At 38.3% G+C, this 24,992-nt stretch overlaps 2 protein-coding genes across 2 annotated transcripts; one reads left to right on the plus strand and one right to left on the minus strand.

The window, feature by feature from the left end:
- LOC124645144 (autophagy-related protein 9A) lies at nucleotides 1-20,012 on the minus strand. Its single transcript, XM_047184897.1, has 15 exons — nucleotides 19,443-20,012; nucleotides 18,948-19,218; nucleotides 17,681-17,801; nucleotides 17,082-17,206; nucleotides 15,865-15,992; nucleotides 15,182-15,366; nucleotides 13,108-13,286; nucleotides 10,053-10,184; nucleotides 9,099-9,273; nucleotides 7,967-8,113; nucleotides 7,340-7,394; nucleotides 6,755-6,927; nucleotides 2,010-2,120; nucleotides 1,285-1,500; nucleotides 1-530 (listed from the first exon to the last, which is right to left on the minus strand). The coding sequence occupies exons 1-15, from the start codon at nucleotides 19,618-19,620 to the stop codon at nucleotides 426-428; spliced, it is 2,301 nt and encodes a 766-aa protein (XP_047040853.1). The 5' UTR covers nucleotides 19,621-20,012; the 3' UTR covers nucleotides 1-425.
- An 886-nt stretch (nucleotides 20,013-20,898) lies between these two features.
- On the plus strand, nucleotides 20,899-22,300 carry LOC124645139. Its single transcript, XM_047184887.1, has 3 exons — nucleotides 20,899-20,918; nucleotides 21,525-21,620; nucleotides 21,874-22,300. The coding sequence occupies exons 1-3, from the start codon at nucleotides 20,899-20,901 to the stop codon at nucleotides 22,298-22,300; spliced, it is 543 nt and encodes a 180-aa protein (XP_047040843.1).
- The last annotated feature ends 2,692 nt before the right edge of the window (nucleotides 22,301-24,992 follow it).

Genomic DNA, 24,992 nt, shown 5'->3' on the forward strand with positions numbered 1-24,992 from the left:
CGGACTTAGTGACTTTTCGCTCTACGGGGACGATATCCCAACAAAAACCCGCGACTAACTAAAACGACTTATTTCAACCATACAACATGAAGATACGCCCAGATTGCACAAAAAAGAGTCGCAAGCGCATATACGACATACCATTTCATAAAAAGGTATTACATACTTTTAAAAAAGCGCTTAAATTTCATAAGGTCGTAAGTGCATATAAAGCAGTATTTTGTTTGTCATACCCAGACGGGGTGGGTAAGAAAGCGCGTATTTTTCATAAGTGCATATAAAACAGTATTTCGTTTGTCATACCCAGACGGGGTGGATAAGAAAGCGCGATATTTCATAAGAAAAAGATCGTAAGTGCATATAAAACAGTACATTGTTTGTCATACCCAGACGGGATGGGTTCCAATCGGGGCTGGCGGCCGGTGTTATGGTCGATGGAGAAGCGGGGTCTCTTCACCTTCAGTGCTGCCCCACCGGGTGGGGCGGCGTTCGCTACATTTGTTTGTGCAGCAGGATACGTTTTGACCTGCCTGGAATGTCCATTATAAAATATTAGACATACATTTTTGAAAGATGGTCGTGAAAAGGTAAAGTACTCTTGCGCTTTGCTTGGCTCGTCTTAGCGGTGGTACTCCCACGCCACCAGAAACGATCGTAAAATAGTATGGTAGTCATTTTGCCCGTTAAGTAGCGTAATTTGTTAAGACTATTTTTTGAGAATAATTAGTATTCTTTAATGTTGTGTTTTAAATACGTTGTCCCTTCATTTTTATTCATGTACAATATTATTGGAGACCGGAGAGCATATAAATATCGGTCCCGATATCTCTTTACATCCAATTTATCATCGTGCCCAATAGCTGTTCTGTCGGGCTATGAGAGTAAAGCAATAGTGAGTGCACTTGTGTCCAAGCAAATGCATGTTCATGCACTATAATGTCATGCACCGACATAAAAACAGTCACCAAGAGCAACGATTGGATAGGACTCCATTATTATCTAAATTATCGACCAGAAAGTTTCATACAATGCTAAACAGGGTTATAATTATTTTTGACTGTTCAATAATTTACCAGAAGAATTAAAGAAGTGTGAAAGTATAAATATATTTAAATCTAAATTAATACATGTAACCGATGACGTCGTCAACGCACCAGATCCAAACATTTAGGATATTTATTATTGATATTAACTATTTGTGTCTCAGTTTAAATGAACTGTAAATGTTTTTATGAGAATAAAATTCTTTAAACCTATCGTTTACTCTTCAATTATATAACATACCTGTGTCAAATGCAGATCATACAAATGTAGAGTGCTAACAGACATATCTTGCGTGTCATCCCCAGGCTGTCTCGGCGCCTCCATACTCATGGCACTAGCCCCTAACACTGAACTGACCCCCGCAAGCCCTAACGACCCAGTGGGGCTCGTGACCCCGGGTGGATGAGCGGGACCTGCTGCGAGGTCTTCATCTTCGTCACTTGTTTCATCCATGTCCTATAATAAAAAAAGAGGTATTTATTTGTGGAAATGCTGTAGTTTATTTTCTTGCATAATCTGGGTTTTTCAGATTCTTGTTGTGTGTTGCAATAAAAAAAAAAGTCGTGGTGGCCTAGTGGTTAAAGAACCAATCTCTCAAGTATGAGGGCGTGGGTTCGTATCCAGGTCAGGCAAGTACAAATGCAACTTTTCTAAGTTTGTATGTACTATCTAAGTAAATCTTGGACACCAATGACTGCGTTTCGGATGGCACATTAAACTGTAGGTCCTGACTGTCATTGAATATCTTTGGCAGTCGATACAGGTATGCAGGCGCCAGTAAGTCTGACACCAGTCTTACCAAAGGGTATTGAGTTGCCTGGGTAACCGGGTTGAGAACGTCAGATAGTGTACAGCAGTGGCTCCTTGTAAAGCACTGGTACTCAGCTGCATCCGGTTAGACTAGAAGCTGACCCCAACATTCTTGGGGAAAAAGGCTCGAAAGATGATGATTCTGATATACTTACTGGTAATCTATACTGCTGTTTCTGCTGCGGGTAGTACGAGAGAACGGCTGGTAAAGGCGTTATAGCACCAAACAGGCTCTGCTGTATATACGAGCCCAACATCGTCTTGTTCTGAAATAATTAATAACAATCAACATTATAAACTGTCCATTATTTCAACGTAAACTTAATCTATAATCAGATAAAAAAGAAACTTAAAGCTAATAAAGGGCGTCGGAAAATTTGTACTTATTGTTGTCATTCATATTATAATAGGATATGAACTCAAAATACATAGATGTTTTTAATTGATGTCGAAAGGCAGTAGATTGATAAACAATGAATATAGGAATATCTTCAGAAGTCAGTATTGTAATTACTTAAATATGATAAATGTGTGTCGAGTATCAAACTTTGTGAATGGAAACAAAAAAAAAAGTAAGAAAATGGAAACTAGAAAATATTGCCTATTAAATGTAAAAAAGAGAGATATAGAAGAAAATAAAAATCACAAAAACTACGCTTGACTGTAATGTTAAAAAAATTGTGTGAGTAGTTGCAAATATAATAAGAAAGAACATTTCTGAATAATATCATCCGTCATTCAATTATATCCGTATCAATTATAGCCGTCTTACACGACAATAATACTCAAACAATAGCTGATTTGGCAAATTAATATTATATCCACGAATTATTTACTTAGTACTAGCGACCCGCTCCGGCTCTCGGAATAACAGTATTTCCCCACTATTTAATGGATGTTATAATACAAATAAACTGGAGATGCCACGAATATTCGGCAACTATTCGGTATTCGGCCTATTCGGCCTCATCATTACCTACGCCTATGCATCGGAATAAAGGAAGACAGGTTGCAACTCGTCTCTTTATTTTTTACCTACGCACGGCGCGGCACGTGCTCAACAACATGTACCTATTTTGCGCCGAATATTCGGCGGCCGGATATTCGGCGCTTTGGCCGACAGTGCTGCCGAATATTCGGTATTCAGCCAAATCACTATTCGTGGCAACTCTAATATAAACCTTCCTCTCCAATCACTTTATCTATTAAAAAAAACCGCATCAAAATCCGTTGCCTATTTTTAAAGATTTAAGCATACATAGTAATACAGGGACAGAGAAAGCGACTTTGTTTCAAGTGTCCACTAGATGGCGCTGTTCAAAGTTCTCGTTTCCTGAATCGCGGTATGGTATCGTCATAGATGTAATATAATAAACAAGATTGCGCACGCTCGAAATATATATTTACGAAATTGAACTCTATTCCAACGCAATAAGGTACTAAATTTGTTGCATAATACACAGAGGCAAATCCGAGCCGAGAGGGATAGTTAGAACGGAGGCCGTTTGTCTCTTTCTAACACCTTGCCAGCATAAAAAAATGTTGTGATCAATGATGTGTTTGTCTTCCCAAAAAAACAATTGAATCACATATATTTTTATCTTATTTTAACAATTGTAAGTAACAAATTAATAAAAATCGCATTAATTTCTTATACGAATAAATTATTTATATAAATTATTATTCTTAAAACATAAACAACATAAGTTTTTATTTTGTTTTTTTTTTTTTTTCTAGCGGTAACCCTGAACATTCTTGGCGCGTAATCAGCATTTAAAATTTTGTTTATATTTTTTGTATTAAATCAATTTAAACTATTTAAATGGTGAAAAAGTGTTGCGTTTATACCTTTAAAAGTGAATCCTATGGTGGTTGCAATATATCGTTCCACAGGTAAGCTAATAATAACATTTTCGTAAACCAAACAACTAGGGTGCCCATGAATTCTTGTAATGAGTGAAAATATGAAAAATGAAGAAAGGCGACATAAATGGCTCAGCAGTCTATATATGAAGTAGAAATACAAAAAAAACAGTCTTCACTTCGAATCTTCCTGCTTTTATACTGCTAATTCCCGCTAATTATTAAAAGCCTTTATAAGTATCTTAAGGTCACAAACTGCGTAAGTTAAAACTTCAATACCAATCTGCGTTTAATAATCTTAGCAAATTCGGATTTGTCTCACATAGCTTAATCTCATAGTCACCCTATTAGAAAGGGACAGACAGCCTCCGTACTAACTGTTTCACTCGGCTCGTTTTTTGGGTTTATATGCGCAGTCCTGTTTACTAATATTATGTCTATGGGTATCGTTCACTCAGCAGTACTATATACTCCGAACGACGAGTGACTCAGTACTAAAGTGCTCGGCACACTTGTAATAATAATCAAATTTTTGAAAAGGCCTTTTGCCCATTAAGGCCTTATAAAACCAATAAATGCTGGGAAACAGTGCTTTGCTTAAATTGCACTGAATAAGATTCTTCGTGCAGAGAAGGATTTCAATGTTTTTATAGTCTACTAGCTTCCGCCAGCGGCTTCGCCCGCGTGGTGTGTTGATAATAAGTACATACAAACCAAATTTCAATCAAATCGGTCCAGCCGTTTTTGCGTGATTGAATAACAAACATACATCCATACATTCTCACAAACTTTCACATTTATAATATAAGTAGGATTCGTCGGTTGCAGAAAAAAACATTAAAGTTAAAACTTCTTTAAATCTATTGCTGACTCTTTCTTTGTCAACAAGATAAAAGGTACAAAAAAACAATAGATTTCAAAAAAGTTTTAATTTAAAAGGATCTTACTGGTATATCTATAAAATACTAAAAACATGAACTTATATTTTGGTTCTTCAAACCTAATAAACAGACATGTGTTGCTGGGGAGTTTGTTGTGCCACTTCTTCATTCCAGCAAAAACACATAAGAAATGACGAAAAGCGGCGTTTTGGGGCTGTTTTTTGTTCGAAAAGTGCTTGTTAATTAGTCTAATTTGAATAAAACGTATTTTGAATTTGAAAAAATGATTCTTATCCAGTATTTTGAAAAAATGTAGAGTGATTTTTCAAAGTTTCTTATAAAAACTGTATATTTTTTACCAATTTAAAACTTATAGTAAATACACACAACTTATAACTCAAGAACAACTGAAAAGATTTACCGACAGTTGCACAAAGCTCTATTAAAATTAAATTTTCATGAAATCTATTGCTAAAATTAGCTAAAATTATAGATAAACATTAGGTTGACAAAGAAAGAGTCAGCAGTAGATTTATGAATAAGAATCTTTATTTGCTGAGACACGGTATTAGGTACAGGTGTTTTGGTAAGGTTTCATAAAGTACATGCTTATCTCACCGCTTAATCGGTATGCAAATTTTGAGTTGACACTGGTATATACTACATTGACATACATAAAAAATAAATATTAAAGCGTAAGTCATACACATTTAAAAGTGTCATTTCAAACAATTCAATAAAATTACCAACAATCGAGAGAATACAATTACAATCTAATTAATTATACATAACACAAATATTAAATTAAACATTATTAAAGAAAGAATTAAAGAAGCATTAACTTTAATGGAGCTTTGTGCAACTGACGGTTAGCTGAAAATTCATGAGGATGTAATCTAGACATAGGAGTTAAATATATGTGGCGGCGCCACCATCGATGTGTCAGCGGTAGACCTTATATAAAGCAGCGCGCGCGCACGACTCGGCACGCCAGTCACCATGTTTGGTAGGCCGATTCCTTGGAAGGAGCATGCCAAATACCTAGGTGTAATCTTAGACCAGCGCCTCTCATTCGCCGAGCACATACGTAAGGTGCGCTCTAGGGCAGCCTTTGTGTACGGTAGATTGCACTTCTTGCTCAATTCAAAGAGCAAATTATCTCTTAAATGCAAGTTACGCCTCTACGTATCGTGCATACGCCCCATCATGATGTATGCTTGCCCAGTGTTCGCACAGGCAAAACATCACCGCATTCACAGAATGCAGGCCCTTCAAAACCGCATTTTACGGAAAATCATAGGAACTCCCTCCTCCGAGCCTTTTTCCCAATCCTGTTGGGGTCGGCTTCCAGTCTATCCGGATTCAGCTGAGTACCAGTGCTTTACAAGAAGCGACTGCCTATCTGACCTCCTCAACCCAGTTACCCGGGCAACCCGATACCCCTTGGTTAGACTGGTGTCAGACTTACTGGCTTCTGACTACCCGTAACGACTGCCAAGGATGTTCAATGACAGCCGGGACCTACAGTTTAACGTGCCATCCGAAACACAGTCAATGGTGTCTAAGATATACTTAGAAATATATCATAGGAACTCCCTATTATGTTCGAAATGAAATTCTTCATCTCGACCTAAAAATCCCTACCATCCGCCAGTATATGAAGCATGCCGCCATACGCTACTTCGAACGCGCTGAGAAACACGATTACTCACTTATTGTGTCAGCCAGCAATTACATTCCCTGAGCTCCACAAGCTAAATTCTGATAATATCATAATATGGTGATTAAATAACAATTGAATCGCAATAGCAGTTCTAACCTTAGCAGGCATTCTGCTACTAATATAAGACCAATCGTATTCCAAATTCATTTCATTCATTCTACCATGTGGTCTATAGAATAATCTATCCTACAATAATTTACTGACAATATAATTCATATTGAATCACAAAAAAGGATAAAAACGTTTATTAAAAAAAAATGCGGAATACCATATACGCTTCAATCGTAATCGAGTCGTGATTGATTCTCAGTTGAATATCAATCGTATGTAGAAGTAAAATTAGCAGATCCGACCCAATAGTGACACCGCGAAAAAAAACAAATTTTTATGATTGATAAAAATAAATAATAAAAAGGAAATAATTTCTACTTACAAGATGATTATTAGCCGGTATAGCATGATGCATGCTTTGGCGCAGTGACCGCAGGAACTGACGCTGCGAAGGCTCAGTGGGTTGCCATCCCGGGTGGCGACATGAGAACGCGACCAGAGACAACTCGGTCTTGCCACCCTCGCCTTGGTCGTATTGAGTGTTGCCGTTACCACCTGAGAAATGTAGTTTAAAAAATTAAAAACCACGCTTTAGCACGCACTGATATTTTTGGATTAATTGCATTTGTAGACGCTTCTTAGCTATTGACATGAGAACTGTATCTCATGAACCGTGATAGTTAGGGAGCTGAAATTTTCACAAATGATGTATTTATATTGCCGCTTTAACAACAAATACTGAAAACTAGAATAAGATATATATTTTGGGGAACTCCCATACAACAAACGTGATTTTTCGCTCCTTTATAAATAATGGTACGGAAACCTTCGGGCGCGAGTCCGACTCGCACTTGGCCGGTTTTTTAGTATGCTGTATAAAGAGGGGACCGGGGCTCCATACATTTTGAAACATCTTTGTAAATACTTATTGTTACAATGACAAATAAAATAATGAATTTAAGCTCACCTTTCAACTTGCCGGGTGTGTGCCAATCTGGGTGACCGTGTCTACGGATGTCGAGCTGAAATCAAATATTCACCATTTTAAATACATTCAGGCACATTTCCAGTGATTACAGACCAGCCTATAAAATCAAATAAAAAAATACCTAAAGAATGAAAGTCTAAAATAAAACTGTGGACAAATTGTGTGTCTAGCCTTTTCCTATTTCAGGATCGGCTTCCAGTCTAACCAGATGCAGCTGTGTACCTGTGTTTTACAAGGAGCGACTGCCTATCTGACCTGCTCAACCCAGTTACCCGGCAACCCAATACCCCTAGGTAAGACTAGTTGTGAACTACTGTTGAGGATGTTAAATAAATATTGCATTAAAATTCATTGCTATGACCAATTTAGCGTAACTTGCCTGAAATAAAGAAAATCTATACTAATATTATAGAGCTGAAGAGTTTTTTTGAACGCACTAATCTCAGGAACTACTCCTACTCCGATTTGAAAAATTCAACTTCAGCGTTATATAGCCCATTTATCGAGGAAGGCTTTAGGCTACTTTTTATTAGATTTCGTGCAGGGATTCACACGGGATGCGGGTGAAATCTGGCAGAAGCTAGTAATATTTAAAGAATTATTCACCTGAGCAAATGAGCAAACATCGCCGATGCCCAGCACGCTGACGGTGAAATTCCTGTAGAAGTCCACAATATCCAGGGCTCGGGATCGCAGCGAGAACAGTATGAGCGGGCACAGGAGCGGACTCAGCAGCTCGAACAAGATGTACACCTGGGTAAAAAGTATTAAATAAAAATAGTAAAAAAACACGGTTTTAAAAATTCTAAAATAATGAGGACTTTCATTTGATGAAAGAAAGCGTGGAGCATTTATGTAATCTTTACTCTTTGTGTACAATGCGCTCCACGCTTTCTTTGTTATTTATATTAAATACTTTTTGAATTTAAGTCACGTGACAAATTTTTTCGTGTTCCTGACAGCCTGACTCTTTCATTTGATACCCATATCATGGGGGTGGATTTGTAACAGCCAGTCCGCCATCTTTGGGAGGCCGCCATATTGCATTTGTAATGACGTTCCTTAGCTAGTCATGTATTGTCATCAGAACTCAGAGCGTGCGCAAAATTTCAACCTGATCTAAGACCGGGAAGTGCGTCAAATTAAGATCCCAAGATTTTCTTACATACATATTGATACAGACTTTTATATGCCCGATTTATTGCGCAGACAAAATTCTATGAAGGTCTGTGTGAACTTGGTATTGTGTGGACCCACCATATAAGTAATTTTATAAAGCTAAATTATTGTGCTAATCATGGTTACTACGGCGATTTGAAAAATGATTTCAGTGTTAGACAGACCATTCGTCGAGAAAGGCTATGAGTAGGCTTCTTATCCGGAATATTTTCAAGGTAATGCGGTTGAAATCAGCAGCCAGTATTTGTTATTGTAATTTAATTCAGGAATGAGTGGTAATAATAGTTGTACTAGTATTAAACAAAACACACTCTTCTTATGTGGATACGGAAAAATATTAATCTTTGGTAAAAAAAAAAAAACAAGTTACAGCCTTTTTATCGTCCCACTGCTGGGCACAGGCGTCCTCTCACACGGAGAAGGCTTGAGCGTTAACCAATCATAAAAATATATTTGGTTACAATATTACAAAAAGCTTTCTCGGCTAAATGTAGACATTTTACCGCCTTTAAAATATCTGAGACCAAAACTTGCAAATTATGAATGAAACTATACATACGGCTCTAAACTGGAACAGCTGTTGGAAATGGGCCGCCACATCCTTGGTATGGGCCCGGCCTCTCCAGGCCGCAGGCAGGTAGTGCACGTGGCCCAACACTTGGACGAACAACTCTTCACCACGCGCGGGGCCCGTGCACCCACCACCTAACCGCTCCTCGTCACCTATTAGGGCCCTGGAATTTCGATTAAGAACTCGGTTACGTAGTTAATAGTGACACTCCATGTTGAGAGATCTAGAGGTATATTCGAACAAAACAAAATTCCAAATTTTTATTATAAATGCTATCACCAACTTCCAGACTATGGGCTGCTGTGTGAAATTTTAAGAAAACCCACAAAGCGAGTCGAGTTCAGAATAAGCATGGGTTGTTTCCAATCGGGATAAATAAGCAGTCTTCAAAAGATTCGCTTTTAAAGGTCACATACATTTACGAAAAGACATAACTTTTATATATAAAAGCTACAATATCAAATTCACCTGCATAAAAAGCCTTTAGTTTATGGCAAATCATCAAATGACCCCTCCCTCCGTGGGTTAGCAGCGGTGACGGAGTGTCAGACTCTTACTGACTAAAACCCATCATGTTCCTTCGTAGGCATTTTATGTACCAGGGCCGGGGTAACTTTCGAACAATAATTCTTCGCCTTGACTCCTCCCGAGCCACTCCTCAAAGAGGGGACTTACCGCCACTATGGTGACATACCCTTGGATAAAACGCCTAAACTTCACAACATAGCATAAAGCAAAGTCGCTTTTTCCGTCCCCGTATGTACGCTTAAATCTTCAAAACTACGCAACCGATTTTCGTGCGATTTTTTTAAATAGATAGAGTGATTGAAGAGGAAGCTTTATATGTATAACAATATACATTAAATAGTGGAGAAATACTGTTATCCCGTGCGAAACAGGGACGGGTCACTAGTCAAATAATAAAAGGTAGATATGTCTTACCTGGCACCAGCTAGAATACAGCCCAGTATAGTGATGATGCTGAGCACATGCTCCACAGTTAATACATCTTCGTCGTACACGGATAACACGACCAGCACGCCAAGCACGCTCGCCGATAGAAATACCACGTTCCTGAAAGAATTTAGTAATTTGTTTCATTATTCATACCTTATGCTTCAAAGAAGATGATACAAGAAGCAAAAGGAGGATGCCCCTGAGTATTATCCGTGAATTTCTATAACCTATCTATCCAATGATTTTCGATTAGAGATAAAAATTTGACATAAGCTCCATATAAATTACTAGCCGTTTTCCCGTGGTTTCACCCGCGTCCCGGGGGAATTTCTTCCCGTAACCGGACTAAATATATAGACATGCCTAGGTTATACAGCTTCCCACGGTGAAAGAACTTTTAACCAAACAAATAAACCAAAATATGTTTTCCCTATATTACCTATATTAGTATCGATTCAGAGGCTGCAACATTAGGATGCCCTTACGCATTATACTTACACCTATAAACAAACGTCACGCACACAGACTCACAACTATCATACACACTGTACCCACACATAAGCATTCCTAGAGAAAGTCCATCGTCATCAGTACAAATGAGTACATGAGCAAGTGCCAAATAGTAATATTTTGTTACACGTGAAATGTCAACAAAGACACGTAAAAATAGATCGGCAATATTCTTGCGATATATTTTACTAGCCGTTTTCCCGCGGTTTCACCCGAGCTATTGCCCGCACCGGGATAAAATATAGCCTATGTTACTCGCAGATAATATAGTTTTCTAATGGTGAAAAATATTTAAAATCGGTCCAATAGTTTTTGAGTTTATCCATTACAACCAAACAGACAAAATGTGGAGTTACGCGAATGGATAGAGTGAGGAATGAGTATATAAGAGGAAGTTTGAAAGTAGCGCCGGTATCAGAAAAACTGCGTGGAAACCGGCTGTCGTGGTATGGGCATGTGATGCGGAGGGATGAGAGTCATGTTGTGAGGAAGGTGATGAGTATGAACGTGGACGGATATAGTGGAAGAGGAAGACCAAAGAAACGATGGATGGATTGTGTGAAAGTAGATATGGTAAGAAAGAATGTTACTTGTGAGATGACGGCAGATAGAAGAGTATGGAAGAAGAAAACATGCTGCGCCGACCCCAAATAAAATTGGGATAAGGGCAGGAGGATGATGAACCAAACAGACAAAATATCATTAATATGCATTTTTTTTATTACAAGCTCACAAAATATCATCTGCCTAACCTTTACCCAACTACGTTGGACTCGGCTTCTAGTCTAACCGGATGCAGCTGAGTACTAGTGTTTTACAAGGAACGACCGCCTATCTGACCTCCTCAACCCAGTTACCCGGGTAAACCGATACAACTAGGTAAGACCGGTTGTAAGACTTACAGGCTTCTGACTATCCAAGTAAACCTAAGGATGCATCTACACGGTGCAAGTAGCTTGCGCATGTTGAGGAATATGCGCAGGTTACATGCATTTTAAAAACGTGCGGGTCCAGCGACTCGCGCATGTACCAAAGCAAAATACAGACCCGCGTGCTCTTGTCACTTGCGCATGTTAACTTGCTCCAGCTACATGCGCCGTGTAGACGCACCCTAATGTACATATTATTTTAAACAGATCGCTACTGAATGTTTACTAATAATTATAATAATCAACACATGTACATTTGTCTATAAATTACAAATCACACAATCTACGCGTGATAACAAAGATAAGTGCTAAGTCATAGTTTCCATCAATAATTCTATCTTTGTTTATCTTGCCTTTGTGCGCACTTATCTATTACCTATTTACTACTTACGAACAGTTAGATAACCTATTTTAGAAATAGCACATTGCCAGTAGGTAAACTACTTCTAATAATATAATGAAGAGGAATTATTACACTCTAAAAACTCCTAAACTACTTCCGATTTGAAAAAATATTTTACTACTGGAAAGATACACATTTCCCAAGAAACATCCCTACTAATATTATAAATGCGAAAGTAACTCTGTATGTCTGTCTGTCCGTCTGTTACGCTTCACGTCTAAAGCACTGAACTGATTTTAATAAAATTTGGTACATAGATAGGGTTGACCTTGAGAAAGAACATAGGATAGTTTTTATTTCGGACTTTTGAAGAGTTCTCTTGGAAACGTAATATAACCGAACTCGACGCGGGTGAAGCCGCGGGCGGAAGCTAGTAGGCTATATTTTGTCCGGGTACGAAACGAAGTTCCCCCGGGACGCGAGTGAAACTGCAGAAATCAGCTATTCTGGCATTTTACAACAGATTAGACTAATATTACACATAAAGCTAATTCTTTTTTTGCTTGCTGAAATGTGCTTACTCAAGAACTACTGCACTGATGTGAAAAATTGTTTCAATATTAGATAGCCCGCGTATCGAGGAAGGCCGTAGCCGTAGGGTACATTTCATCCGGGTATGCAGTGCAATGACCATGGAACGAGGGTAAAACCGCCTGAGGAAGCTAGTTGTAAAAGAAAGTAGAAGTCAGTACTAAAAATATACTCCATTGCGCAATATTTTTTACGCATAACAAATGAGTAGTTTCGTGGATGTCAGTGATAACGGACATCGCGGTCGAATACCAAAATAAACACACATTTTGACTTTGAAAAAGAACAAACAATTTCCCAAGTGCTGGCGTATTTACATAACTACACACTAGTTTAAAACCACGGTCTCACCAGCTTCCCGACGGTACTACTTCCCTCATCCGAATAAAAAGTAGGCCATTTTTTCAGCCATTATCACAAACATTCGTTTTTATTCTATTAGTGTGATTCTCTAAAGTACGATACAAAAACATTTACAAAAAATAAAACCGACTCCCACACTGAAAAAAAAAACTATTCTTAAGTAAAGTCGGTGGTCGGTCGGTGGTTTTATTTTTTTGTAAAAAGTTTTTTGATAGAAGCGATGGAGGAGGAAGATTTATAGGTATCACCAGCATTGCACCCGTGCGAAGCCGGGTTAGTAGTAAATGATTAAAATGTAACTTACTTAGCAATGACAGTAGTGATGGGCGAGGAGAAACTTCCGAGGTACTTGGTGGCCGGCTTGTGAGCTCTGTTCAGTCGGTCCCGGAGTTCGTGCTCTAGCTCGTTGAAGTGACGCAATGTGATCCTCGCGTACAACGACCATGTACGCAGCCCAAGGGACGCCGGCGACCGTTTTATTAACTGAAATAATATATAACAAATATAAAACAAAAAACACGCTTTTTATAATCTCTCATATCTTATAATTTCAAACAGCCAGTTCGCCATCTTGGGGATGCCGCCATATTGGATTTGAAATGAAGTTTCTGAGCTGTTAATGTATTGTCATCAGAACTCAGAGCATGTGCAAAATTTCAGAATAATCGAATACCGGGAAGTAGGTCAAATTAAGATTCGAAAATTTTGTTACATGCATAGCTGTTACAAGTGAATCTAACATAAGCGTCTAAAAATTCAAAGTCAAAGTATTTTTTTTTTAATTAGGAATATGAAAAAAACTATTTTGAAATGTCAAACTATTCGCAATTGTACATAATATCATCATCATCATATCAGGCAATTGCCGTCCACTGCTGAAGGTAGGCAGATTTAAAGAAGGTGGGAGTGGATGGGTTCGAGCTGCTTATGACAGGGATAGTTAGCATTCCTTGGGACTACGCTCAGCAGTAGAAAATATAAACACAGATAAAATAGACGAAAAAATGTAATTTGAAGGGTGAGTGGCACCTTTTGAGTGAAACGATGATAATAACGAGCTGTATACTTGCCGCCTATTTGTTAAATAGGCAATTTGACACCCGTTCGGTTATAGTTAGATAAACGATACATCTCACCCTTAAGGTTTTCTTTTATACCGCCAATAGCCCAGTGGTTTATGGTCATATCTATTCTCTCGCATTGCAATACTGATGTGAACTCACTCTAGACGCTAGCATAGTTAGCACGAGCTTATTGTAAAAAAAACTTTACTAATGTACTGAATGATTTCAGCTAAATCGATTAAAGATATCTGCTCCAAAATTGAGCAAATTCCAAAATTATTGTAAGATTTCACTCTTATATTTTACGATACATACACAGCAAGTTCAATAAAAACTAAAAAAAAACCATTGATTAATATTAATTCACGCAAGGTAAACATTTAGTGGTCAAGGTCACGTTTGAACCGGAATAAACTAGTTCCTCACTAAGGTTTATAATATTGATAAACACAAGGCATTGAATAAAGCAATATACAGTAGGACATGTCGCAATGGGCAAAACTACGCAAGATGGAATAAATAAGAGATTCTTCGCACAGGCTTGCATCATCATCTCCCGAGACTTTTCGCAACTGTGTTGGGGTCGGCTTCCAGTCTAACCGGATGCAGCTGAGTACTAGTGCTTTACAAGGAGCGACTGCCTATCTGACCTCCTCAACCCAGCCCAGCATCCCAATATCCCTAAGTATGACTGGCTGTCAGACCTACAGACTTCTGACGGGTAGTCATCGCATAGGCTTGCATGACATAAAAACAATTACTATTGTATCCTATCATATCTTAGGCACCAGTTCGCTAGCCGTTTTACTATAAAAAAACCATTTACTTCAAAAATGGAACATGAAAATTCATAGTAAACAATTGTTTTAAGAAAACTGAAGTTCATGTTGTCTTTGAATTTGGGCCGTAGAGGTATTATAATTATCATGAATATCAGTAAATATTACATAATAACTAAATACAGACACATTTTAACAATGTTCAAATACTATTTACTTCCCGCTGTTATGAAAAATGTATCAAATTCAAGACAGATGTTTTAGGATGGAACTGCGACAAAAACAAACGCAAATTTGCACTTATAACTGTAGATAAGCGAAAAAAAAGTATAAAGGGTGACTTTGTACGCTTAAATCTTCAAAACTACGCAACCGATTATCATGAGGTTTTATAGAATGTTTGTATGTATAATAATAATATGCATCAAATAGTTAGGAAATACTGTTATGCGCGAAGCCGTGTTATCGCTAGTAAAAATATAGTGTAACCAACGAAGCTGGGGCGGGTCGCTAGCAAGAATATGATTGAACCAACCTCAGCATAGTTAAAGAAGAAGTATAGTATCTGCCAGGCTTGTATAAGAGGCGCTAGAAGCAGGTTGACTACCGCCAGCCAAAGGATCTGCCTCTCAAGCTGCCGAGCTAAAAGCATCCGCTTCGAATGATCCTTGTAACATGCTCGCAGCTGCCAACAGTTCTCCCAAGGACTCCAAGGACTATCTGTGAACAGAAACAAGGTCTTACATATTAATCATCCTCCGAGCCTTTTCCCAACTATGTTGGGGTCGGCTTCCAGTCTAACCCCATGCAGCTGAGTGCCAGTGGTTTACAAGGAGCGAGATGGAGATCAGCCAACTGCGCAGGACATATTATAGTGCACAAGCATTTGCACAGACACAGGTGCACTCACTATTCCTTCACTCTCATAGCGCGATGGGACGGCAATCCGACACGACCGGAGAGAGAGCAGGCGCAGGACCAACATTCACGTGTTCTCCGATGCACGGATATACCAATCACCAACTTCCAGGCTCCGGGACGCTTTGTGAAAGTCTTCTAAAACCCAAAATGCGATTTCGGCCCGACTCGGGAATCGAACCCGAGACCTCGTGCTCAGCAGCCGCACTTGCGACAGCTAGGCCAACGAGGCAGTTAAAATTCATACTTAAAGCGTACGTGATTTACTACAAAATTAACAAAAAAAATTGTCATACTTACAAAATAACAAAAATTCTATGTTCCATTGCAATCCTCTGGATAAGTAGTGAAAGTCACCTATGCAAGGCACGTGTATTTGCAGGGGAAGCAGGTTTTTATTCACCATGGCCACCATATAATTTGTAAATCTGTAATTTAAAGACACAGATTCTCATCACTCTGTTTACTTGTGTAGGAAAATTTATATCTGGCGATGAAACTGCATTCAAGCAACAAAGCTTAATAAATAAATAATGTCGGGACAAATAATGTCGGGACACCTTTTTCACACACGGTCGGTTAGCCCCATGGTAAGTTATTAATTAACTTGTGTTATGGGTGCTAACACAACTGATAAACTACATATAGCTACATATATACATATTTATAAATACATATCATAACACCCAGACCACGGCCAACAAGCATGCTCATCACACAAATGTCGACCGAACCGGGAATCGAACCCGGGACCTCAGGTTCGGCGGTCCGGCATGATGACCATTGCGCCATCGAGGTCGTCGATATATATAAATAAATATAAATAAACTAACACACAAAAGTTATTGCAGTAGAGTAAATCATATCTTACAGCGACAAAAAACAGATAAATGCCAGCCCCAAGTCTGTACCCATACATACTGTGTATAAACCATAAATTATTGATATATCTGAAGTATAAGTAGGGAATGTATAATCAACTGATTGCTGGCCAGTAAACACACGATGCGGGACATGCCTGAGTTACAGTCATCCCTACTAATATTATAAATGCGAAAGTAAATCTGTCTGTTACGCTTTCACGTCTAAACCACTGAACTGATTTTAATAAATTTTGGTACAGAGATAGAGTTGACCGTGAGAAAGAACATAGGATAGTTTTTATCCCGGACTTTTGAAGAGTTCCCTTGAAAACGCGATATAACCGAACTCGACGCGGGCGAAGCCGCGGGCGGAAGCTAGTTGTATATACCTTTGAGGCAACGCTTGGGAGATGAAGTTTTCTGTATCCTCGCTGTATTTAAAGCTGTTGTTGTTCCAATAAATACTGTACAACTATGTATGGGATAATTATATATTGCCTGAAAGGTGACATGAGTAAGGAGAGAGTGAATGTCAGTATGCCGAGTAACAGGGAAGAATGGAAGCGGAAGACATATTGCGCCGACCCCAAATAAAATTGGGAACAGGGTAGGAGGAAGAAGTTATGCCAATAAATAAATAAGACAATAACTTACCTGAGTATACGATGGTATATATCTAATTCGTTGATCTCTTGCTTATGGACGCACATATGATGTTCGGGCTGTGCCTCTCGCACTCTGTCTTGTATTGTGGACCAGTTAATCCAAACTAAATCACTCTGTAATACAATAATCAATAAACTGTAACAATATTTTTAAGACTTACTATGTATATGTATTTATTTATTAATCATCATCACAGCAATAGTATGTCTACTATGACTGAATATAAACCTCTCCCGTGGATTTTCATAAGATACATGATAAACAGAATCTGGTGGAGGCAAATAATCCACACCAGATATAAACCTAATGCTGACCACAATCAAATGAAGGACTGTCACAGTTACAGCCTTTTTATCGTCCCACGGCTGGGCACACTTCTCACACAAAGAAGGATTGAGCATTAATCACCACGCTTGCTCAATGCGGTTGGTGAAGGACGGATTCAGGTTAAAAGACCTGCATCAGCCACCTAACCACAAACTTTGCCAGAACATCTGATCAACTCTGGTTGATGAAGATGATGCTGCATCCAGCCATTTTTTATATTGATAAGTGTAACCTAGTTTATTATTACTTTGTCAACTCACCTCTTTAATTTTTAACGCATTGTTATAAAATAATTTGGTGTCATAGGCATAATATAAATGGTATATTGATATAAACAGCCTCATCAGCCAAATGACAGCACACAGCGTAATTAGACACCACCTAAAATAAATTGAATCTCTTGTAGACATTTGCTGAGCTCACACATAACATTCGCAATGCAATAAAATTAAACTGTACTACAAATATTTGGCTTCAGATGGATTTCTATGACCTATCAATCCACTTGCACGTGTTGTTGCGATTAGATATCGAAATCTGACTTAGCTTCAAAGACAAATGTCTTATTGCAATCTCTAATTACAAAACAGTGGATAGACAGGTTACAGAAATCCGCAGTTAGTAACAAAAAGATGACAAAGGCTTTCTTAAATGATTATTTTAACAGTTGTAAAGACAAAAGTTATGCTGCAAATGTGCGGAAAAGCTAAATTGCTGATGCTATAAGACTTTCAATTGAACAATACTATTAATACAACCAATAAATTGTCCTAATTATGTAAAAAGTTTCAAATAAACCACATTTTCATAATAAGGGAGAATATCCCAATCCATTCAACTAGCTACAGGGGACATCAAACATGCTACTGCATATGTCAGAATTGATGTGCATAACCGCTCACTACATGTGCAGAAAGGATGGCATTCCATTAAGATTGACAGAATAAATTGATGTTGAATGGCAATTGATGCACTCTTTAATGCATCACTCAATAATATTGTAGTTATTTTTTGCACATATTCTATATGTATAGCAATAAATTATAAAGGCTTGAAGAAATCTATACTAGATTTAATAGAGAAAAAAAAAGTTTGTAAAGGTAGACATCCACAAAAACAATTTGAAAAATTCTTTCACTATTAGAAAACTATAATAAGTAACAAGTAATATAGGCCATATTTCATCAAGGTATAGGCAGTAGTTACAATAGAAACACCAGCAAAATAGCAAGTGCGTATAAGTTGTTGTAAGTCTATTGGGACAATTTAAACTTAGCAATGGAGTCTTTGACAGATTTTATTATTTATTTAGCAAATGTGTCTATTAGAACATTGCTACTGTAATATAATTTAATAAACCCTGCAAGGCAATGAAAATTTTCTTGTAAAATATCAATTGCAAGTGTTGTGGAATACTGTAGGATATTGTTACAAAATATTAATGGATATTGAGCAATAATAACTTTTAAAGGATTTGGGTTATTTTAAATATAATTCGCATTGCATGTGTACACAATAGTTACTTACCACTTCCAGGCTACGCTGTTCACACACACTGATGGAGGATATATTACATCATTTAAACTAAGTTTCTCACTCCTGTTGGCATCTGGATCATTTCTAAACAATTTTGCATAATCTACACAGTAGACCAAAAATGTGGAAAACCACACTATGAAAATAAATTGCAGCAAATAAAATAAATCAGACATAATCATCGGGTAAAATCCCCCGCGGACGTAATATCTGTACATTCTTGTAAAAAAGGAGTCTAAATCCTCTATATGAGTCCATCCTCCTGAAACAAGACAATTATGTTCAATAATAACTCAAAATACGATATTATCAAACAAAAGTTATTTATAAACAGAATACAGTCACCCCAGCTGATGATACAGCAATAAATTTCAAATGGCCTTGCATGCGAAAACAACACGCCAAAATATTGTTCGAATGATAAGTAACTCATGTGGAGGTGAACAAAGACAAAGAGACTAGTGCCATGGTGCTATTGTTGCCTACCTTTGTTCTTGGGCACTTTGTGGATGATCACGTTGTTGGCATCCTCGTGCTCGTGGTCCAGGGTGATGAACGTAGGGGGAGCATTCGTGGTGTCACCCAGTCCCGCCAGTGGCGGAGTTAATTCGTTGTCCAGAGCGCTGTACGTAACATCGCGTTTGCCGAAATGTGCCATATTCATTCAGCAATATCAAAAAAACAACACGTTTCTACGCCTAATCACAATACGCAGAAGCCATTTACTATCTAGACATTCTTGACTTTGTCCCAGAATAATATAGTGAAAAATAACAACACAATCAACTTTGAATTCGTACAAAGGATTTTCAAGATTGCACTTTTTTATCAGTTGTAATTAATTATTCGTTGAAATCGCTTCTTTTAGCTATTTTTTGTAATAAGTTCAAGGATACAAGGAATTTTGTAAGTCCCCAACAATAAAGAAATGAATACACTTCACAAATGACGAAAATAAACCATGAATGACAGCCAGCCATAGGTAAATTTTCTCAAACAAAATAGTGGTTCCATTTCACGCAGAAAATAAATGTGAGAATGAATCAAGATTGTATTGTAACTGTCATAGTGACACTTGACAAGATACTTAAAATTAGTGGTGGAAAGTGGAACTAATGGTGGCTGGTGGTGATAAGTGGAAAATCTTCGAATGACATGATAATGATACCAAATATAATACAATACCTAATCCATGTTTGTGTGTTTAGAGAAATAATTTAACAGTACAAAAAGAAATGCCACAAATCTTGGGACATTCATTCAGATCTGACTGACTTCTTGTCTCCTTTTATTCCCTATTTTCAATTATTTACATTGCTGATGACAAGTAAGTTTCGTTATACGACCTCAAAATTATATGACGTTGTCATGAGTATAATGTTCCGTTCCTTCCAATCACGTATAGTACCAAGATCAGTACCATCTAGGCATCAACCAGGAAAATATGAAAAAGAAAAACCCTCGAAAGGAGGTTTCTTTTTAAAAATAGATCCCAAAAAAGTGACAGATGGCGTTGTACCTGCTACGTTAGTGAGCCTTTACCAAGTTAACAAAAAATAATTGCACAGAGTCCTTTGAGCCGAGACCCAAGAAATTCCGATTTCTGGACAAATGTTTTCCATACCTCTCGGGACATTCGGATAATAATCTGACTGACTTCTTTCCTCCTTTTGTCATCCTTTTGTTCCCTATTTTTTATTTTTAAAATTGTTGATGACAGATACGTTTCGTTATACGACCTGAAAATTATCGTTGATAAGATACTGTGACGTTCCGTTCCTTGGAGTCCCGTACTAAGATCGGCGCGATCTATACATCAGCTAGGAAAAGAATGAAAAAGAAAATCCCGCATTCTCTTTCTAGGATGACGAAATCAGCTTTGGCAACAAAAGGGTTGAAAAACCTAATGTTGATAGTAGTACCACGAGTAGTTTTCTTTCCCATGGTACTAGTAGACAGCAGGTACTAGTAGTTGGTAGTAGGTACTACGGGAAGAAAATACCCGGATTCGATTTAGATCGGATTCAGACGAGATCGGATCGACCCCACCAGGGGTAGACCACGCGCACGACATTCAGGTGCTCTCCGTTGCACGGGTCTATCAATCAACAGGGGCTTGATTCTGCTAAGTTAATAATGTGTCAATTGAATAACAATTGAATCTCAATAAAAGTTTTAACCCTTGAGGGCATTCTGCTACTAATATAAGAGCAATCGTATTCCAGTGATATTTCCTCGCATGTACACTGTAGGGGTGGGACCGCGTTTCCAATGCCAATTGGTTAGTTAACATTGCAAAAACTGTTACGAAAGTAAAAATATATTTATTACTCGCAAAAAACCATTTGAATTTAATACTTATAAAACTTTGATGGCATACTGTAAAAAAATACATTGAAAATATTTACCTATAGTTTTGCAAAATGTTCAGAAAGTTATTGCGAAGTTAATAATAAAATTTATAAAATGTTTTTATTTGTATTTTTTATTACCTGTGTTCTACAGCCTTTTGTGCAGTACGTATAAATATATTTTATAAAGTTAAGAGAGTATTTATTGATAATTGAGGTACCTACTTATTTACAAACTTTGTTTTAGATATATCGGTGTAAACTGCAGAAGAGAATCTCTCAAACGTTTTGTAGTAGAAGAAGGCTCTAAACCGTAAGTATTTTTAAGGTTATTGTTAGAATGCTTAATAGGAAAACAAGTAGGTACCTATGTATATATTTTTGGCCCTCAAGCAGAGGGCGCAGACGAGAATGAGCGATGGTCTTGTACAGTCTCTTCAGTTGGTTAAATCGTTCAGCTAAAATGAGACTGAATGAAATGAGCTTCATATCCAAACAGATGATTTTGGTGGTAAATAAGAATAAGCACCAACGTTACTTGAGTATATATTTATTATTGTTTTTAGTGCAATCTTCGGTTCGTACAGTTACGATCCAGTGAAGCAAGTATTCGTACCACCGCAACAAGAAGGAGGCGAGGGCAGCACTCCCACAGACATTAGTCCCTTTCCGCCTCAATTCGTTAACGACTCATACATCTCAACGGCTATCGGAGACTTAGATCAGGAACCGTCCCACCCTGGCGGCCCTCAACATGTGACTCCCCACGGCGCAGGACACGACGCTCATCCTAGCCCAGGTCACGACGCTCATCCTGGCCCAGGCCACGACGCTCATCCTGGCCCAGGCCACGAATCTCATCCCGGAGATCCAACTTCACCCATCTTTAGAAATACACCAATGGCTCACCATTGGAGGTCAGCTCCGGAAAATAAAACTTCGAAATCACACAGGTCAAACGATAGAGATAATTTAATAATAGAACCCATCTAATACATCTTTTGTTTGCTATTGTCTATGATTTTACTGGAAAGAATAAAGCTAGTTATATTTAGAATCGATTAATTATTGAATATTTACTTTTCATAAAGTTTGGTAGCAATAAGTGACATACACGTACATACTTCAAAAAGATCCCAAGCAACAGATTTGGTATCTAAATACTCATCACATCATCATCAGCCTATCGCAGTCCACTGCTGGACATAGGCCTCACCAAGTGCACGCCACTGAGATCGATTTTCGGCTTCTCGCATCCAGCTCCTGCCAGACGTCTTGCGCAAGTCATCACTCCACCGTGCCTGAGGACGTCCTACACTACGTTTGCCGAGGCGTGCTCTCCACTCTAGAACTCGTTTACCCCAACGGTTATCGGTTCTTCGGCTAAATACTCTGCTAAAATTATATTATGACGACTACGAGTACTACGACAAACTAAACTCAAAAACGACAAAGGAAACTAAGGGTGTATCTACACAGTGCAAGTAGCTTGCGCATGTTGAGGCACATGCGCAGGTTAAATGCATTTTAAAAACGTGCGGGTCCACTGACCACCACACACTGCGCATGTTAACTTGCTCCAGCTACATGCACCGTGTAGACCCTTAATTAATAGTACCGGCAATTTTTTACATGTTTGGACCGTTTGGTGTTGAAATCTTGGGACCTCTCCATTTGTCCCGCTCAAAATCCCCCTCCTGGACACGATCTCCCGTGAGAGAGAGTTTGGCGGTCCTTAAACAGACTCCGAACACAGGTCGGCCGGAGCGAAGAAAATCGGACCTTGGGTGCGAGTGCGGGGCTGCTGTGCAGACCATGTCCCACCTCATCACATGTCCACTGTTGCAGTTTAAGGGCAACTTCCTCGCGGGAGGATCTAATGAGCGCATTCGGCCGTGCTCTCGCTATGGCTACATATTGGGCAGACAAAGTGTAGTCTCACTATAAGACATGTCATCGACATGAAGAAGAAGAACCAAAGTTTAATGCCCGTTTTCACCAACAATCTCTACCGTTTCCCTATCTAAATGCTACTTACAATAAGGGCTCCCCAATTTGACACCTACCTAAATTCGGAATTTTATCGATAAAATGATTTTTCAGTATTTCTTAAGAAATAAACGTCAATTGCTAATTTATTACTAAAACCTGTGAATACATAATCTTGTGATAAAAAAAAGATTGAGGTTAATTTTGAGGCAGTATGGTCGAAAGACTTTAGCCTGACCCATAGAGGAGAGTTATGTATCGGATAAGGCCTGACCTATGGGCAAAAATAGGTTAATTTTGGGTTTGTTATTGTTGAATAAATAAGTTTATTTTGGCAGAGAAGAAAAAAACGAGAACAAAACTTTTTTACAAAAGAAAAAAACAAGCTAGTGAAATTTCTGACGTCTCATAGGGACACAATATTAAACAAAAAACGGATGGGACCACGAACGAAGCCAAAAACAAAGCTTGGATCCAATCACGGGTTAGATGTCACAGCTACGTGACAGGCAGGCCAGACCTTTCATTTATAATAATACTTCCTTCTGCCAATGGTTCCACCAGCATCCCGTGGGAAGTAGCCTATAGCCTTCCTCGATAAATGGGCTAACACTGAAAGAATATTTCAAATCGGATTATCAAATCGGATATATCAAAAAAGAAAACACGATGGACTTGGGGTAGTTGCAAATTGTATTGTATAGGGACAGTTAAAGCAGAATAATGTCTAATAGGGTCACAACAAAACCACAGAAATGAGAAATAATCACTACTAAGATGCATCTCTTCGTAAAGTAACTATTACGTATTTTTGACGTGACAACGTCTTATAAATCGATGGAGCCGGCGGCACGCACGAAAAAACATGACTCATGCGGCGTTACCTCGCTCTGAGGCGTTCCGTTTAAGGCTCGAAGTGCAAGCGAGTGCACGCAACGAGCGACAAAGAGGCACGACCGGCCTCCGCGTTGGCAGCGTTCGACATCTGACGATCAATTTCTTTTTTTTTTTTTTTTTTTCTTTATTTTAAGGGCTTTATCGCTAAGCGATAACGTCGCCCTGTAACATCAACTTAATCACTTAACTACAATCACAAATCACTTACTATAGTTCGGCCATTCAGAGAATGCGTTCCTGACACGTCGCGATTGAACTGACGACGTAACTTTGCAATGGCGTTGCAGTTACGATAAAAATATTTTTGCTGGTTGTTTACCGTTTTAACAATTGAGGAGCATTAAAACAACATTATTATATCAATAATCAATGAATGTAGTTACGTCGTCAGTTCAATCGCGACGTGTCAGGAACGCATTCTCTGAATGGCCGAACTATAACTGCAATCACAAAGTAGTTACCTACTTATAAATTAACTATTTAAAACAAAAAAAGCAAGTTTATACAGCTTTCTGGCCTTTACCGATAAAGGAGTAGCCAGAATGGCATTACACTCTCCAACGTCGAAATTATATGTTGATCCGAACAGGTTAAATCTTAAAGCTTCATTTCGGACACATTCCATCAAAACATGTTGAACATCTTCGACTACTCCACATTCGTCACAGTTTGGTGATGTAACCTTTTTCATCAGAAAACTAAACTTTTTTGATGGGATGTGACCGGCACGAAGTCTTAACGCCATAACTAAATCTCTTCGACTAATCATATTTTGGTCTATCCAATTATACAGAGGGAG

The sequence above is a fragment of the Helicoverpa zea genome, chromosome 31 (assembly GCF_022581195.2).
Source record: "Helicoverpa zea isolate HzStark_Cry1AcR chromosome 31, ilHelZeax1.1, whole genome shotgun sequence".
NCBI lineage: Eukaryota > Metazoa > Arthropoda > Insecta > Lepidoptera > Noctuidae > Helicoverpa > Helicoverpa zea.